This window comes from Lynx rufus, unplaced genomic scaffold (genome assembly GCF_022079265.1).
Source record: "Lynx rufus isolate CCGP_SWC_20201006 ecotype Redwood Valley unplaced genomic scaffold, mLynRuf1.p SCAF_26, whole genome shotgun sequence".
Lineage (NCBI taxonomy): Eukaryota > Metazoa > Chordata > Mammalia > Carnivora > Felidae > Lynx > Lynx rufus.
This window is the reverse complement of record NW_025814841.1, coordinates 14,777,580-14,795,646: the sequence shown is the minus strand read 5'-3', so window position 1 is coordinate 14,795,646 and position 18,067 is coordinate 14,777,580. Positions and strand designations below refer to the sequence as shown.

The 18,067-nt window shown below is 38.5% G+C and overlaps 1 protein-coding gene across 2 annotated transcripts in view; it reads left to right on the top strand.

Annotated features, from left to right (window-relative positions):
- LRRC69 (leucine rich repeat containing 69) overlaps positions 1–18,067 on the top strand; it is an 84,233-nt gene that overhangs the window by 19,822 nt on the left and 46,344 nt on the right. Inside the window, exons 2-5 of one of the 2 annotated variants that reach the window (XM_047088859.1) lie at positions 472–598; positions 4,241–4,313; positions 10,818–11,013; positions 13,723–13,794. The exons of the other annotated variant lie outside the window; for it this stretch is intronic. Coding sequence (XP_046944815.1) covers positions 472–598; positions 4,241–4,313; positions 10,818–11,013; positions 13,723–13,794 — 468 coding nt within the window. The remainder of the gene's footprint in view (positions 1–471; positions 599–4,240; positions 4,314–10,817; positions 11,014–13,722; positions 13,795–18,067) is intronic. 2 annotated transcript variants of the gene reach the window in all.

The following is an 18,067-nucleotide window of genomic DNA, read 5'->3' as shown; positions in this document are numbered from 1 at the left end:
TTGCTCTGGCCGAGGTCAAAGAGATTGCTGCCTGTGTACTCCTCTAGGATTTTGATTGTTTCCTGTCTCACATGTAGGTCTTTCATCCACTTTGAATTTATTTTTGTGTATGGTGCAAGAATGTGGTCTAGTTTTTTTCTTTTGCATGTTGCTGTCCAGTTTTCCCAGCACCATTTGTTGAAGAGACTGTCTTCTTTCCATTGGATATTCTTTCCTGCTTTGTTAAAGATTAGTTGACCTTATGGTTGTGGGTCCATTTCTGGGTTTTCTATTCTGTTCTATTGATCTATGTGTCTGTTTTTGTGCCAGTACCATACCGTCTTGATCACTACAGCTTTGTAATATACCTTAAAGTCAGGAACTGTGATCCTCTATCTTTGCTTTTCTTTTTCAAGGTTGCTCTGACTAGTCAGGGTCTTTTCTTTGAAGGTGAATAATACATGAGTTCATTAAATTTATGTATGTTTACAGTTGACAGTGCTAAATCTGGGAAATAATCTTTTAGAAGAAATTCCAGAAGAGATGAAATACCTTACATCCCTGAAGAAGCTTCATTTATTTGGAAATAAGATTTGTAAATTTGCATCTGGAGCATGTGGTAAGTTAGTCATAGAAGAGCAACATTATAAGGCCAAACTTAATATCCTTATATTGAACAAATGCAAAAGTAAGAAATTTTACCTTTTAATAATTTTTTGTTGGAGTTATTTACACATTGCTCTTGAAATTAAGGAATTCTTGGGACTTTTTTTTCAACTATTGTACTAGGTGGATCTAAGAAAAGAAGTTAGTATTAGATTAATGAATATCCCATTTTCAGAATCAGTGTATATTTTGACTCTTGAATCTGGGCACCCTTTCTCTGTACCTAACAGGAGACTAGTTGAAAATCAAATCAAGAAAAGTTCCCCTTATTTTTTACACTTTTTATTTTGTCTCAATTTTAAGCTACAATCTTTGATCAAGATGTTAAGATAGAAATCAATTTGAGGAGGACTTTAAAGAAAAAATATGAGATCCAATAATTGGCATTTTTTTTTTTGGTGTTTCCTTTCAAACTATAACTTCTCCATTCAATAGGACACTCTTCCAATTGAATACAGGTAGAGTGGGCTTAAAGACAAAACATATGACGAAGAGATCTAGGTGATTTTTATAGCTTCATATACTCATATACAACACTTTGTCATTATAAGGCTTTGACCCTACTAATAAAACTAAAGCTATGTTATGAAATTTATAAGGTTCTGTGGACTTTTGAGATATGGGTGCTATATATAATCCCTGTCATCATTAAGCAGCATTTACTAAGGATATCATTGGGGGGGGGGCGAAATTAGGGGTATATTTGGCAAACAGCACAAATAGACTCTGGTACCATCTTTTTACTTTAAGATCCTAAATCATGTATCTTGGAGAAATATTTTTTTTTCAAAATAAGAACAGTAACAAACACTTATTAATGTTCATGCACATTATATATGCAAAGCCATTGATTCAGGGTTCAATTACAATCTACTTAGGAAGAAAACAGTTTACATGCAAAAAAATTAAGGGCATGAAAACAAGCAGAGAATTTTATAAACTATTTTACAAACTCTACTTTGGGGACAAACATGGGCAAAACCTGATACATATAAATAATATTACGCAACCTAATTGATGCTAATTTAAGGCTTTCTTAAAGAAAAATTTTGTCTTGTGTGCCCATAAATTTGAGGTTTATAAAGTATATGTAATCTCTGTACAGTAGTCTCTGGATTTCTTGGCTTTGGGCTGTTGAACTTTGGAAATCCCATGTGAGTGGCAGAAGTTATGTTCTATGGCATGTTCTTATTAACCAAGGGCAGAAGCAGTTTTGTGTCAGGTAGTTGAGCATTATCTGGCATGTATTACATGACTCTGTCCCCCCTCACCAGACCAGGGGGCTGGGCCAGAGCTAGATTTGTGTCCCATAGTGGGCCAGTATTTGTCTCTTTCTTGGGAATTACGATAGAATCCAGAACAGTTTAATCGGTCTGAGCTAATCATATGAACTAAGGCAGGGGTTGCAAACTGGTGGCCTGTGGGCTGAAACTGGTTCACCAATAAGTTGGTTCTATTTTGACTGCCTTTTAAAAAATGTGAATTAGGGTACCAAAACTTGCAAATCAAAAGAGTTCACAAAAAGAAAAAAATCTGGTTCTCTGGATCTTTTTCATTCACTTGTTTTAAGAAAGAAAGACAAGGCAATACTGGAAGCATATTCCTACATGATAGCAGTGGTCAGGGGCTGGCTGAATGGCAGCTGGCCTGTTAGATAAGGCCGGTGCTCACCAGTTCAGCACACTCCTGCCAGTTACACTCTGGCCAGGGCCACTACTACCGTTTGAGTTAACGTCTCAGCTCCTGCAGGCATTTCAGTTCAAGAACTGTCTACCCTGTCTGTGAACATACAAACGCAGGAGCTGTAGGATGGCTATCCATATAGGGAAAATTAGAGAAAATCTGTTCAAAAGAAAAGCCTGGGGAATGGGGCAAAGAAAGGAGTAGCGAGAAACAATATGAATGTGAAGCTGAGAGAAGCTGTAATGAGAAATAAAACTCTACGTTCTGCAGAGACTCCCGGAGTGTATATCCCCCCAGACTTTGAGCAGCTCCTGGGAAAGACAGCATTAGCCTACAGCGTGGTATGGTGTCTTTGGACATCACAACCTGGTTCAATGGTTCAGAAGAAGCATGAAAAGCCCAAGAAACCCTGGCATGATCATTTCTGTGATTACCAAGAGCAACCAAAGGCCTATGTATATACATACACAGCCCAACATATCTATATGAGCCTATAATTACATAGCACTCCATATAGATTATGTATATATACATATATTTATATTAATATGATATACCCCCCCCCATCCCGAGGGCTGAGGGCCCAGTGTATTGGGAGGCAGGAACAGCCATGGCCTGGTTCTCAGGGAAGTTCAAAGCCAAGCCCAAAAGGGAGAAGCTTACCGCGGAGATGTACCTGGAGCCACCGTGCACCACATCTGGAGTCACAGATGTAGAGTTCAAGGGCCTGGTGGTGCTGCCTGTGGAGATGGGCCTCAACGAGAGGCTGGCAAGCTGCACACCTGGAAGTTTTCCCACTGGCCGGCCTGCAGGACAGCGCCATCTCAGAATTCTGCGCCGGGGAGGTGTGCCTGATACGCTGCGTGGACACGCAGTGCTGTCGGTTCAACGAGCCGGCAAGGAGGATAAGTGCGAAGGCCCCCAGTCCGTCCATCTGGCCTTGAGCTCCGTGCAGAGAGGCTGGTGGCCGAGAAGGACGCAGCCCCCAGGAAATGCGACAGAGAATGCGTCAGCCCCTTCCGGCCCGGGGCGAAGAATATCCGGGAGTACTTCAGCCACGTGCTAGCGCACGTCGACGCGTCCCCGCTTCAAGGACACGGGGGCCCTGGAACTCCGGGGGCACTTGTGCACACGGTACGCCCATTTCCAGTCCTCCTCACTGGGCAGGTTCACGGGCTCGGGCCCCAAAAAGAGCGCCACCCTGGGCCGCCTCCCCGCGGTCGCGTGCAGCAGCGGGGCTGCAGGGGGGCACAGAACCGGCCTGACGGGCGTGCGCATGTGCGGAGAGACGAGGTACGCGTGCGTGCCTGCGTGAGTGCGCACACGTGCCCGCACGGTCGCCGGAGGTCTGGGAGGCCGCTCTGCGCACTGCCAGTGCGACTTGGGGTCTGCAGCCCGGCTGCTGTGGGTGGAAGGGGTGGGGGGTGGTTCCCGTGGCGGGGGGAGGGGGTGGTACCCCGTGGTACCCCCCCATGTGACTGCTCTCCCCAAGTCTTGCTGATGGATGGGTGAGTGTGGCCTGTAAGGAGGAACCTTTGGAATGATTCATTCACTCAACAAGCATTTATAGGACAACCCTTGTGAGTTGAAACTAAAGCATAACCTTTATTTCTCCAAAGGATACAGGGGTGCTGTTTCTAAGGGGCATGCGCACCCCAGTGTTTGTAGCGGTGCTATCAATAATAGCCAAAGTACGGGAAGAGCCCAGTTGCCCAGCAACAGATGAATGGATGAAGATGTGATAAATTCCCCCCTTTTTAGCTGAAGCTAGTTTAAGAGGGTATCTGTCACCAGGAACCCCAAGAGCATTAGCCAAGGCAAGAAACCAGAAGGAAAACAACGGTATATAGAAAAGTGGCTGCAAGTTATTTTGTAAGAGATGGCTAACGTGATTAAAATGATTTTCTGACAGATGGCTTACAGAATTTGATTCTGCTTAATCTGAACAACAATGAGCTGGCATGGATTCCTCAAGAAATCAGCAGGTAATTTTATTTATAGTGAGACTTGGTTAAACAGCCCTTCCCCAGCCCCACCCTGGTCATCTGTTGTGCCTCAGTGGCCTCAAGTCCTTGTGGGGTTTTAATTTTAAGCAGGTGATTAAAATTTTAAGCTAATTTTAAGCAGGTGATTCTTTGAACACTTGAGGGAAATGAGAAATAGCATAACTTGGTGGTCTTGGTGTAAGGGTGAGGGTTCGAAACATTAAAGTTCTAAAGTTGATTGTAATATTGATTTCCTAACTCTGGGGTTCTTGGAGTCTGCCCTGATATGGGACTGGGGACATGAAATTTTACTTCATATAAGTATTGGAAAACATTTTCAGCTTGATAGAAAAGGTAATAGAAAAGCAAGGTGTTGAAAATCAAGATAATCATTTTCATTAAAAAACCCCACATTTTATTATCATTAACAGCAACAAAATGCTGCACATCTTATCCTGCACATCTGCACAGATGGGCTGCCGTTACAGTGGCTTTCTGGAGCCAGCTGAGGGCCTTGTCCTTCTGCAGGCAAAATGCTCTCTTGGGCTTTTGCTCCGACAGATGGAGAAAAAAACCCTACTTGAGTTTACTTGACTTTGGAGATTCTCTTTATTGCCTGTTGAATAGAAACAGATGTGTTACAACATAAGAGCATCCAGATTTTTGAAGGATACAAAACTATGAACAGTCTTTAACAAAGGGATTTTTGCAGCCCCTAAAGTCTATTCCAATTCACTTGTCTATACCTCTAGCCAATATATTATGCTTCCCAGAGAGATTTTCACAGAGAATGTAATGTTTCTAGTCAGAGTAACTAGAAAAAAGTTTTAAGTGTTCTACTTTATGAAGAAAAGGAATATTTATAATGGTGAAAATGCCAATAGCTGTCCGTTTGCTCCTTCATTTATTCAGCTTCTCAATGGGTTTGTGTATCAATGATACAATGAAAAAAGGGAAGATCTGGTGGACTAGGTCATATCTTTGTGCAACTAGCCTTATGACTTTGGGCGAGTAATTTAACTGCACCTTAGCTTTCTTACCTCTAAAGGAAAAATTTTGAGCAGATGAACTTCAGAACCTTTGCAGCTATAACATATTATGGTTTCACAATTCAGCTTAGCTCTGTTTGGAGTACTAAGCGTAATATTCAAAGAACTATATAAATCTATAGCGATATGTTAGAAACTGCAATGAAATGAAAGCTTTTACTGAAGAAAGTAGGGTTCCAAAATATATAGGTCGATGCTATTTTATAGATAATTCTGGATTGTCTGTATTCTGGCTGTGTCCTTTATGTAAGCTGATTGGTCACCTCCTCAAGCAGTATTTCCATTTTCTGACCTTGGGAAAGTTTCTTCGCCTTCCCATGCCTTAGTGTCTGCAACTGAAACAGGAGAACAATAATAGTGCCTGTTCATAAGGTAGTCTTGACAGTTAAATATTCTAATTAACCAAAAATATTTAGGGTTGAGCCTGGGACGTAGTAAATTGCGCCGTGGATGCCAACTTTTTTTATTATTGGTTGTTATTTTTATTTTCCCTTCTGTTCCTCCCATTCATTCCTTTTTAAAGGCAGAAGATTGACTTAGTGGTGAATTTGGGAAAAGCATTGAGCATACATGGCTCAGCATCCTCTTTTTACTCTGCCACCAAGTAAGCAGCTGCCTTAGGAGGAAAGGCTGTGACTGGATGGGTGTGGTTAATTCAGTGGAGGGCTGGTAGGAAGCCTGAGAATGTTCATGGAAGCTCTGTGCTGATGTGTGATTACCTTCGTTCTGAATCTCGTGTCTCATTTCTCAATTTGTTTAGAACCTGGGAGGGGGAACGTTCTGTTTGTTGGCTTACATAAACTACAGAGTAATGGTTTATGGACTTGGAGTGGAACCTGGACAGGTTAGAGTTTTGCCCCTAAACAACTCTATATGGGCAGAGTGGCACAACCACAGAAGGAAAATGAGAACGTGGGGCATCCTGGGAACAGAATGTCTCTGAAAGAAAGAGGGAGAAAGGAAGAGACGAAACCAGTAGGCTCAGTTCTTCCTCCAAACTCGCCAGTCAGTGAAATTATTCTTTGGCCCACAGGAGAGGAAGAGGGCAGGGAGAAGCTGCAAGTGTACCTCCTGTGGTTTTCTCTTGGAAGAGTAGGGAAGGTCTCCCTGCTCCTGGAAACGGCAACATAGCCATTCCTTGTTTTCTCTTCTGCTCTTTTTCAACCAATGAGTGACGACTAATTTACAGTAGCCTCTGAGCCCAGCTTAGTGCCTTGAAATAATGACAAAATGAAAAGCCAGCTGCCATAATATTAATTCAGAGTAGAATCAATTAAAATAGTGATTATAACAATGATTGATGAAGAAAATTCCTTGTCCCTTTCTCCACAGGACCTACTCCACACATTTTCACTCTTTTAACATTAGGTCGTCCATTTTTGACTCTATATCCTCTCTGCAAATGACTTTGCACCTTATTTTACTGAGAAATTTGCACTCCCTTCATTCCTTTCTTTTCAGCCTCTTTATCTTGCCTTAAGCAGACCTTAAGACAAAGTCTACTTCTTGCCTTTTCTCCTCCCTCATGGTCTCTCCATAACCAGAGTTCTCTAAACTGCCATCTGTCTATTGTTTTTGTTTCCTACTTAACCCCTTGGAATTCTGTTTTTTCCCTCTTCGTTCTACTGAATATTATTTTCAAAGTTCATTAATGTCCTTTGGGCAATCAAGTCTAATGGCCTTTTCTCTCTGTTGAATACCACGTTACACAGAAATAGTGAGTGTTCCATTCAATGAGTTTGGACAAATGTATACACACCAGTAAGGTATCAGACATTTCCTTCAACCTACAAATTTCCTCTTACACTTCCAGTAAATTCTTACCTCTCATAAGCAACTACTATTCTGATTTCTACCTCTACAGATTAGTTTTACTTGTTCTGGAACTGAAGAAATGGAATCATACAGTATATATTCTTTTGTGCCTGTCTTTTGCTGAGCATATGTTTTTTTGAGATTCACCTTATTGTTGCATTTGTCAGCAGTTTGTTGTTTTTTGTTTATCCCCAGTAGCATTTCATTGCATGAATTATGCCACAAATTATTTTCTCCTGTTTATAGACATTTGGATTATTTCCCATTTGGGGCTATAATGAATTAAGCTATTATAAATATTCTTGTGCAAGTCTTTTTGCGGACATATGTTTAATTTACTTTTCATTTCAATTCCTAGGAGTAGAGTTGTAAAGTTGTAGAGTAGGAGTGTAGGTGTATATGTTAATTTATAAAGAACTGTCAGTTGTTTTGCAAAGTGGTTGTACCATTTTACATCCCCAGCAGTTTTAAAAATGTTAACCATTGTAGTGGGTATGAAGTCACATCTTAGGGTATTTTTAGTTTGCATTTCCCTAATGTCTAATGACAATTGAGCACCTTTTCGTGTTCTCATTGCCCATTTATGTATCTTCTTTAGTGAAGTGCTTGTATCAAATATTTTTTCCATGTATAAAAATTATGTTTTTTTCTTTCTTAGAATTGACTTGTAAGAGTCCTTTAGGGGTGCCTGGGTGGCTCAGTGGGTTAAGTGTCCTACTCTTGATTTCAGCTTAGGTAATGATCTCACTGTTAGTGAGTTGGAGGCCTGCCTAGGGCTGTGCACTGACAGTGCAGAACCTGCTTGGGATTGGCTGTCTCACCCTCTCTCTCTCTCCTCTCTCTGTCCCTCCCCTGTGCGCATGCATGCACTCTTTCTCTCAAAATAAATAAACAAACATTTAAAAACAGAGTTCTTTATGTATTCTGGATGCAAGTATTTTCATAAGTGTCTGTATTGCAGATATTTCTTCTATTATGTGACTTGCCTTTTAATTTTCTTAACAGTTCTTAGAGAAGAACTGAAATTTTTAACTTTGATAAAGGCCAATTTATAAATATTTTTATTTTCAGATTAGTGCTTTCTGTGGCCTTTTAAGGAGATATTTGCCTACCCCAAAGTTATCAAGATATTATCCTATACTTTCTTCTACAAGCTTTATAGTTTTAGTTTTTATATTTAGGTCTATGATTCATGTCAAATTAATGTTTGTGCATAGTGTGGGGTAATAGTCCAAGTTTCTTTTTTTCCCACATTATCCTATATTTTCTTCTACAAGCTTTATAGTTTTAGTTTTTATATTTAGGTCTATGATTCATCTCAAATTAATGTCTGGTGTGCTGTGGGGCAATAGTCAAAGTTGATTTTTTTCCCCATATGTTTATCCAGTTGTTCTAGCACCGTGTGTTGAAAGACTGCCTTTTGAGGGGAGTAGGGCACTGGAGAAGCCCACAAGCAGGGGAGGGGTACAGGGAGAGAGTGGGAGAGAATCTTAAGCAGGCTCTACACCCAGCATGGAGCTGGTCTTGGGGCTGGATGTCACAAGCCTGAGATCATGTTATAAACTGAGAGAAATCTCAGTTATAAACTGAAAGAAACATTACTAAGAGTCAGTTACAGCCGACATATAGTATGAAATAAAATAAGAGAACCAGGCGACAGACACACAGAGTCATTTTTTTCTTAAAACTTTTTTATTTTTTTTGGTTATTTATTTACTTTGAGAAAGAGAGAGAGCATGAGTGGGGGAGGTGCAGAGAGAGAGATGGGGGAGAGAGAATCCCAAGTAGGATCCACACTATCAGTGCAGAGCCCAACGCGGGGCTCAATCTCACAACCCTGGGATTATGACCTGAGCTGAAATCAAGAGTTGGGTGCTTAACTGACTAAGCCACCTAGGCTCCCCTTGACTTTGTCTTTTTTATAATAGTTTTGGCCACACTAGTTACTTTGAATATCCATATAAATTGTAAAATTGATTTTTCAATTTTTACACAAAGAAACTTAAGATTTTTATTTGGGCTGAGTTGAACTGTAGATCAATTTGGGGAGAACTGGCATCTTAGCAATATCGTTTCTTTTTATATATGAATAAGACATATCTATACTTTTATTTAGAGCTCTCTTAAATTTTCTGTCATGATTTACAGTTGGTTGTTGGTGTAGAAGTCTCTCATATCCTTTGTTAAATGTATTCCTAACTACTTTATAGGTGTTTTTATGTTACTGTAAATGGAGTTTTCAGACCAATTATTTTCCAGTTGTTTGTGGCTACAGTATAGAAATCCAATAGATTTTTCAATAGTCACTTTGTAGTCTATGACCCTGCTTTTGGTTCTAGTAGGTTTGTTTGTATTTCCTCTCTTGAACATTAAAAAAAAAATTAATGTTTATTTATATTTGAGAAAGAGAGATAGTGCACAAGCAGGGGAGGGGCAGAGGGAGAGACGGAGACAGAACATGAAGCAGGCTCCAAGCTCTGAGCTGTCAGCACAGAGCCTGATGCGGGGCTCGAACCCATGAACCGGGAGATCTGACCTGAGCCAAAGTTGGATGCTTAACTGTCTGAGCCACCCAGGTGCCCCATATTTTCCTTATTTCTAAATTAAGGGTAATAATTCCAACCTTAGGGTTGTACTGATGATTAAATTTAATGCATAGGTGCATAGTTGGTGCTCAACATTACTAATGTCTTTCTCCTTTATTCAAAATATTAGTATTTTCTCAGCTTATTGTGCCCACCGTTGCCCCGATTTTACAAGTTCTGTTATTCAAAGCCAAATTCAAACTGTTTGTTCTTCCAAAATGCTTGTGATAGACATCATGTACCATATCTGCAATTAGAAACTCAAATTTCCTTAATCTCTTTCCCCAGGTCTGATGGCATTTCCTATCTTCATATTATGGCTCTATCTAATATCTCCTTCTAGGCCCTGACATACATAAGGGCAGAATGTGTGGCTGATTCATCTTTGCATCTTTCATAGCAGCTAAGAGTGCTTATATCTGTTTGGTGCAAGACATTTAATCTGTACCTGTATCTCTATCTCTGCCTCTATCCATTTATGTCTACGTATGTATGTGTATGTATATTTGTGCATATGTATGTCTTCCTTTGTCCTCTGGCTTCCTCTTCAATATAGCCAATGTATACATACAAAGAGTGAAAATGGAGTTTCTTCTTTTTTAAATCTGCATTTTGATTTTATAAAATACTTTTAACATAAGGGATGCCTGGGTGGCTCTGTGAGTTAAGTGTCAGACTTCAGCTCAGGTCATGATGTCACCGTTCATGAGTTTGAGCCCTGCATCAGTCTCTCTGCTGTCAGTGCAGAGCCTGCCTGCTTCAGATCCTGTGTCCCCTCCCAACCCCCCCCCCCCCGCTTCTCCCCTGCTTGTGCTCTCTCAAAAATAAACATAAAAAATACTTTTAACATAAGTTATCCAATTAAAAATAGCTTTAAAAGTTAAATTATAGAAAAGATTTTTTATGCTCAAAGTATTTGTAATAGTTGTGAACCTGTGACTAAAGTAAGGCTCAGGTGAGCTACAAAAGAATGAATTGACACATGACTTCTGATAAGTGGTATGCCCAATGGACTTTCTTATTTTCATGAATATCATTCATATCCTTTTTTTTAGATTAAAAAACCTTAAATATTTGAGTATAAATCATAACCAGCTAGCCAGCATTCCTAAAGAACTTTGTTTTCTTAAGAATCTTTTTGAACTTCACCTTAACTACAATCAGCTCATTTGCATACCTGAAGAGATTAAGTTCTTGAAGAAGCTCCAGAAGCTTCTTCTGGTCAGGAACAATATTGAAGTTCTGCCAAAGGTAAGCAAAACGTGGAACCAAATTTTCATGGGTAAAAACTCATTGCCACATGATGGGGAGTGACTGTGGAATAGATTTAGACATCTCAATACAAGCCATCACTTACTTTCCCTCCAATTAGACATAGTTAGTTCCCAAAGACCTATGACATAGGAGGGTAATAACTTGGATTATTCCACATAGTAGGGGTGCCAAATTTAATAAATAGGGACGCAGGATGCTCACTTAAGTTTGAATTTCAGATAAGGAACGAATAATTTTTTAGTATAAATATGTTCCAAATATTGCATGGGACGTACTTATAGTAAACAAAATTGTTCTCTGAAATTTCTATTTAAGTGAACCTCTTGTGATTTATCTGGCAACCCTGTGTATGGCATAATATGTAAGTACACTTTAGGTTTGGAATATGTGCTATCTGTCTTCCATTTTTCCTACACAGCTACTCTTCATCCTCTTCCAAACTGTTCTGTGCCTGGGAGACTGACCTCATGGGCATCAGTAAGCTTCTTTGTCCTCTGACTTCCTCTTGGATGTGGCCAATGATAGCCACTAGTAGGATGTGAAAGGGAGGAGGAGAGTGTGTACTAGATGGTATTCCCCTGGTACCCTCCCTGATAGGATGTTGTAAGTTGCCTGCACACTTTTCTGGAAGACTGTAGTTAGTAAGTATAAGGTGATCCTCATATGGACCATTACTACCTCCCTTGGCTCTTCAGGCCTGTGGCAGTAAAGAACTCCCTGCTGTTTGGGGAACTTTGTCAGAACCTTGCTAAACTTTTATACGTGGTGGTTTTATTAAACTCTCCTCAAATTTCCCATTTTGAGAGTACTGTTTCTTGCTGGGAACCTGTCAATGGGTTTACTTTCCTTCCTTATGCAAATTAAAATTAATTTGATAGGAGGGAATGCATGTCATACAGTAAATTGAGGAATACAAAAGGTAGATCCATTCCTACTGTTTCATTTTTCTCTCAAGAGGATAATATTCCCTTTAAAAATTCTGTGCACACTGTAACGTGATAAATATAGCAAGGTGTATGGGGCACCTGGGTGGCTTAGTTGGTTAAGTGTCCAACTTCAGCTCAGGTCATGTTCTCACAGTTCGTGAGTTCGAGCCCTGCATTGGGCTCTGTGCTGATATCGTGGAGCCTGGAGCCTGTTTCGGATTCCATGTCTCCCTCTCTCTCTGCCCCTCACCTGCCCATACTGTCTCTCTTTCTGTCTCTCAAATGTAAACATTAAAAAATTTTTAAAAAATATAGCAAGGTGTAGGCTTTAAATAGGTGTATTTCAAAAATGTTATTCTTCGGGTGCCTGGGTGGCTCAGTTGGTTAAGTGTGCAACTCTTGGTTTCAGCTCCGGTCATGATCTTGTGGTTTCATGAGTTCAAGCCCCTCATCAGGTTCTGTGCTGAGAGCACAGGGCCTGCTTGAGATTCTCTCCCTCTGTCTCTGTCCTTCCCCGACTCATGCTGTCTCTATCTCAAAATGAATAAATAAACTTAAAAAAATTAATTTTTTCTTACGTTACTTAAAAATCCTAATTTCTGTAAATAAGAATATTTCCTGAAATTACAAAGTAAATCTGTTAGAAGTATAACTCCTTTATTTGAGGGAAAAATAATAACAGTAGTAACAGGATCATGGTCATGAAGTATTATATTATTAGTGTTCATAACTCTGGTATGTTGCTCTTCTTATTTACCCACTCTAAAATAAGGAACAGAGAGGTTAGACGACTTAAACACACTTTACAAAGGTCAGAGAAAGGGCTCAAATCCATGTCTGTCTGACTTAAAAGTCTGGACTTCCCATCAATACTCCTACTACAATTATTTTTTTAATCCCGAGGAGTTTGGACTGTAAAAATTTAAATCCTAGTAAGTCCTGTCCTAAGTTATTATGTAAAGAATGCCTATGATTACTTATGTCTTTGTACATTTAATCTGATTCAGTCTATCATTGTGCTTTTTGGTCTGCATTATACATAAGGTATTCTAGAAAATACTAGTTTGTTTTGGTAATGAGCAAATTATGAATCATTTTCTGGTACATTATAAATTATGTGTGTGTCTGCACATGTGTGTGAATGTATATGCCTATTCAGTCACATTGGACATGTAGATAGAGACACTAAAAAGTTTAATTTTTTTTCTATAAGGAAAGGATTGAGTGAGCACAGAGCTAAGCAAAAGGTAGATGTGAAATAAATGCCTTTGGAATTGTTGATAGACCTTTTACATCTGTTTTTCTGTTTCTCTAAGGTTCTATTTTAGTTTTAGTATGTTTACTGAGTTCTCTCACTATAAGGCTTTTCAGTAAGCACTTACTGATTAGTAACTTATTTAATCCATTCAATAACCATATCAAAGTAAGGGCTTCCATTGCCATTTTCATTTTACAAATGGAGAAAATGAAGTACAAAGAGATTGAGAAATTTGTCTGTAGTTACATAGTGTTGGAGATCTGAGCCTACAAATAGTCTAACTCTTGGCCACCATGTTATGTTGCCCTGGAGTGGTCAGAGGTAATGGAGACCTTAGAGAATCTGGGACCCCAGGACATAGTAACTCCTCAGGGAGGATGTACTGAAGAACCGATCAGGTAATTAGGAAAGATGGTCAGTCCTATAAAGTTTGAACTTAGAAGAAATATTTATGATTCTACATACTAGATTTTTAAAAATCTCTCTTGTTTTCTGACACAGGGAGTTTGTCGTCTTAAAAACCTAAGAATCCTAGACATAGCTGGAAATATTATTCAGACATTTCCATCAGGAGTAAGTAGAGCCTACTTCTATTATAACTAGAACATGACTTCACTTATGCTATTGAGATTAGAGAAATATGCATAGTCTTAAAACCTGTAGTAACTGGAACCTTGGATTATACAAATGACTCAAAGATTTGCTTCATTCTAGAATTTCAAAACCTGCTCTCTCCCATTCCTTTCTGTGTGTTCTCTGCCTAATGAAACTGTTTGAACTAAGTGAACTCTGATTGCTATCATAAATATTTTAATATATTGGTTACGGTTATGTGTTTTTTATTATATACTGCTTTTAGTCACCTCAGACTTTTTGAAAATATGACTTTTCAAAGCATAAATTGTTATGCTTTGTAATTTATCCAAGGTGACACTTTTGTTAGTTGTTTTTGAGCCATAAACAATGAAAAAATATTTTTTTCCCATTTATAAATGAATTTTGACTTTACCGTATTTCAAAGAACTGAGAAACAGTTGGTCTTGACACGTTTTGAATTTTGGGAAAGAAATGGCAGTTTTTGATATCACATTTTATATCTGAGCAAGTATAATTCCACATGCAAGGTAATAATTAGAAGCCCATCAATCCAGAAGGTGTACAATAAATAGTTTTTGATCTATTAAATCCTTTTTCTGATCAAGTCCAAATTGAAATTTCAATGCTTTTTACCCCTAGAGAAATTGTTTGTACCGAAGGTGACTCAAATATGAAAAATAAGTATAAAGTCTATTTTAGAAAAAATGTAGTTATTGTTGTGTTAAAATATACATAACACAAAATTGATCATTTTAACCATTTTTAAGTATTTAGTTCTATGGCACTAGATGTACTCAAAATGTTGTACAACAATCATCATCTATCTCCAGAAGTGTTTTATCATCTCCAACCAAAACCTTGTTTCCCTTAAACACTACTGCCCCGGATAGCTGCCATTTTCTGTGTCTACACATTTGACGACTCTGGCCACCTCCTTGAAGAACGATATACATCATACAAACATATCATAATTTGTCTTCTTGTGACCATATTTCACTTTTAACATGTCTTCACGGTTCATCTATGTTATAGCCTTTGTCAGAATTTCCTTCCTTTTTTAGGGCTGAATAATATTCCATTGGATGTATACATCACATTTTGTTTATTCATTCGTCTGAAGCACTTGGGTTGCTTCACCTTTTGGCTTTTGAGACTAATGCTGCTATGATCATGAACATACAAATATCTGTTTGATTTTCTGTTTTCATTTCTTTTGGGTATATACCTAGAAGTGGGATTGCTGAATCGTATGGTAATTGCACGTTTACTTCTTTTTTTTTTTTAAGTTTTTATTTAAATTCTGGTTAGTTAACAGTGTAACATTAATTCCAGGTGTACAGTATAGTGATTTAACACCTCCATACAAAACCTGATGCTCATCATAACAGGTGCACTCCTTAGGAATTGCCAAGCTGTCTTTCAAAAATACACAGTTTCGAATGTTTAATAATAATTGGATGTTGTTAATATTGACCTGGTAAAGGCTACCAAGTTTTTATCATCTTACAAGTCTTAGTTCAACTCTGTCTCTGCCCTGTGATGCCTTCCCTGTTTCCCAAAGTACCATTATAGTTTGTACCACTAGTAGAATAATTCTTTTCAAGTCTGTCTTGAAAAGCTACCATTAGGCTGTAAGCTAATTAAATTGCTGAGTATTTTAGTTCCTTGAAACAAATATTTTTAATATTTTAATTTTTATAATTTTAATGTTTAATATTTTAAATATTTTTAAATTAAAAAAAATCTTTCAAGCAAAAATCTTTCTGTAACTCCTCTCTCCCTTAAGAGCACAGTTATTTTTCATTTATTTGAAGAAAAAGTTGACCTGATAAAACTGAGATAAAGTTTTAATGATCATCACCAGGGGGCATCACGACATTTGTCTTTGATATGAAGTTTGTAACAAAATATCGTCTATAAAACATTTGCAGACCTAACAGAAAACTTCACATTTCTGTAACACTCTTGATCAAGACCCTCCATTAGCAATCTAAACTCCCTGAACTATCATAACTGTACTTTTCAGATTGAGAAGTGGTGCTAAAAGTTGTATTTCTTTTTTTTATTTCTTTTTATTTTTTTAAATTTTATTTTTTATTTTTTTAAATTTACATCGAAATTAGTTAGCATTAGTGCAACAGTGATTTCAGGAGTAGATTCCTTAGTTCCCCTTACCCGTTTAGCCCATTCCCCCTCCCACAACCCCTCCAGTAACCCTCAGTTTGTTCTCCATATTTATGAGTCTCTTTTGTTTTGTCCCCCTCCCTGTTTTTATATTATTTTTGCTTCACTTCCCTTATGTTCATCTGTTTTGTCTCTTAAAGTCCTTATATGAGTGAAGTCATATGATTTTTGTCTTTTTCTGACTAATTTCACTTAGCGTAATACCCTCTAGTTCCATCCACGTAGTTGCAAATGGCAAGATTTCATTCTTTTTGATTGCTGAGTAAGACTCCATTGTCTATATATACCACATCTTCTTTATCCATTCATCCATCAGTGGACATTTGGGCTCTTTCCATACTTTGGCTTTTGTTGATAGTGCTGCTATAAAAATGGGGGTGCATGTGTCCCTTCAAAACAGCACATCTGTATCCCTTGGATAAATGCCTAGTAGTGCAATTGCTGGGTCGTAGGGTAGTTCTATTTTTAGTTTTTTGAGGAACCTCCATACTGTTTTCCAGAGTGGCTGCACCAGTTTGCATTCCCAAAAAGTTATATTTCTAAAGCAGTTCTTTGCAGTTATTAGTAATTTGCAGATTTGCAAAGCAATTTTGCATGTTATCAAATATTTGTAACAATTTGATATTGAATAGCCTATTGAAGAAGACAGATCTGGTATTATTATTCCTGTTCAGCGCTCTGGAGAATTAATTTGGCTTCAGCAGTTGCCCTTAGACTTGAGAGGGCATCAGAGTCCCTGGGTGATTTGTGAAAAGGCAGAGGGCTGGGCCACACTTGTAGAGTTTCTGATTCAGTAGGTTGGGGAGCCCAAGAATTTGCATTCCTGGTAAGTTCTCAGGTGATATTGATGCAAGTCTGGGGACCACACCTGGAGCACCACTGGCCTGAAGTATAGAGCAGTGAGAGAGTTTGAACTTGCACTCCGGATTTTCAGCTGCAAGCCCAGGGCTCTTCCCATAATAGAATGCTGCCTCTGAGATAAAAAGAATTGCTGAGGAATAAATTCTTTGTCTCAGGAGTGACAGGCAGGGCCGTCCCTGTTATGCTACACAAATAAATGAGACATTTCTTTCATCTCACTGGGAGTTTGGGTTCTGAGAGTTTCCCTGTGCCCTCCATGAAAATGATACTCAAGGAACATGCCTTGAACAATACAATTCTTGTGTATTCTGGAAGACACAAGGAATGCCTGCAAAGTTGGAAGCTGAGTTTTGTATGTCACTTACTCCTCTTCAGCCACCCCGTGGATGTATTTGGAGCATGTGTGCCGTTGACGTAACTTCCTAAACAGTTATTCATCAGCCAATCTACACATCAAAGAGATTTTTAGCATGTGACTTCAAACACTAAATTTTATTTTTGGAGAAAGTTTGGTCAAACCATCATCATGTAACTTTTAATTGTTTCTGAGGTTTGTCTTTATAAAGTTTCCCATTTATATCAGGTGGTTGTATTTGGAAGTGAGGCTCAGGTCTAGCTACAATATTTACAAGGACACATATAAATATGAAACTTACGGGAAGGTGCTTTGCTGAGCATAGACATTGAACAAATATGCTTCAAAAGATGTAAACCATAGCCAATGCTACATTTTCCACAGTTGCTGATTGCTTTCAGTTTCAAATTCATCATATTAGCATTCATTTGAAGCTGTGGCCTCCATAAACAGATTCTGTGTTGGAGTTAAGAATCTTGAGTGTTTGTATATCCCTAAAGTCTGTAGACATACAGTGTTTTTATAAGAAAAAAATACAAGGAGAAAGAGCTTCATGCAGTGGTGTTGTCATGAGAAAAATATGCTTGGACTATTTATGGGATGGATAATAGTTATAGCACCTATTCCATTTTATCAGTGCCCCCCTTTTTTCCTTGAAGAATTCTTCAGTCGTCATAAATCATATTTGAAAACAGTGCTAACACTTTCCCCTTTCACAGTATGAGAAACATAGGAGGGAAAAAAAATGTAAGTAACTTTCCCAGAAACACAAATCATTTGAATGGCAAAGGGACTATTCAAATCCACTGTTCCCAAACAAAAATTAAATATGCCCAAGTTAGTAATTTA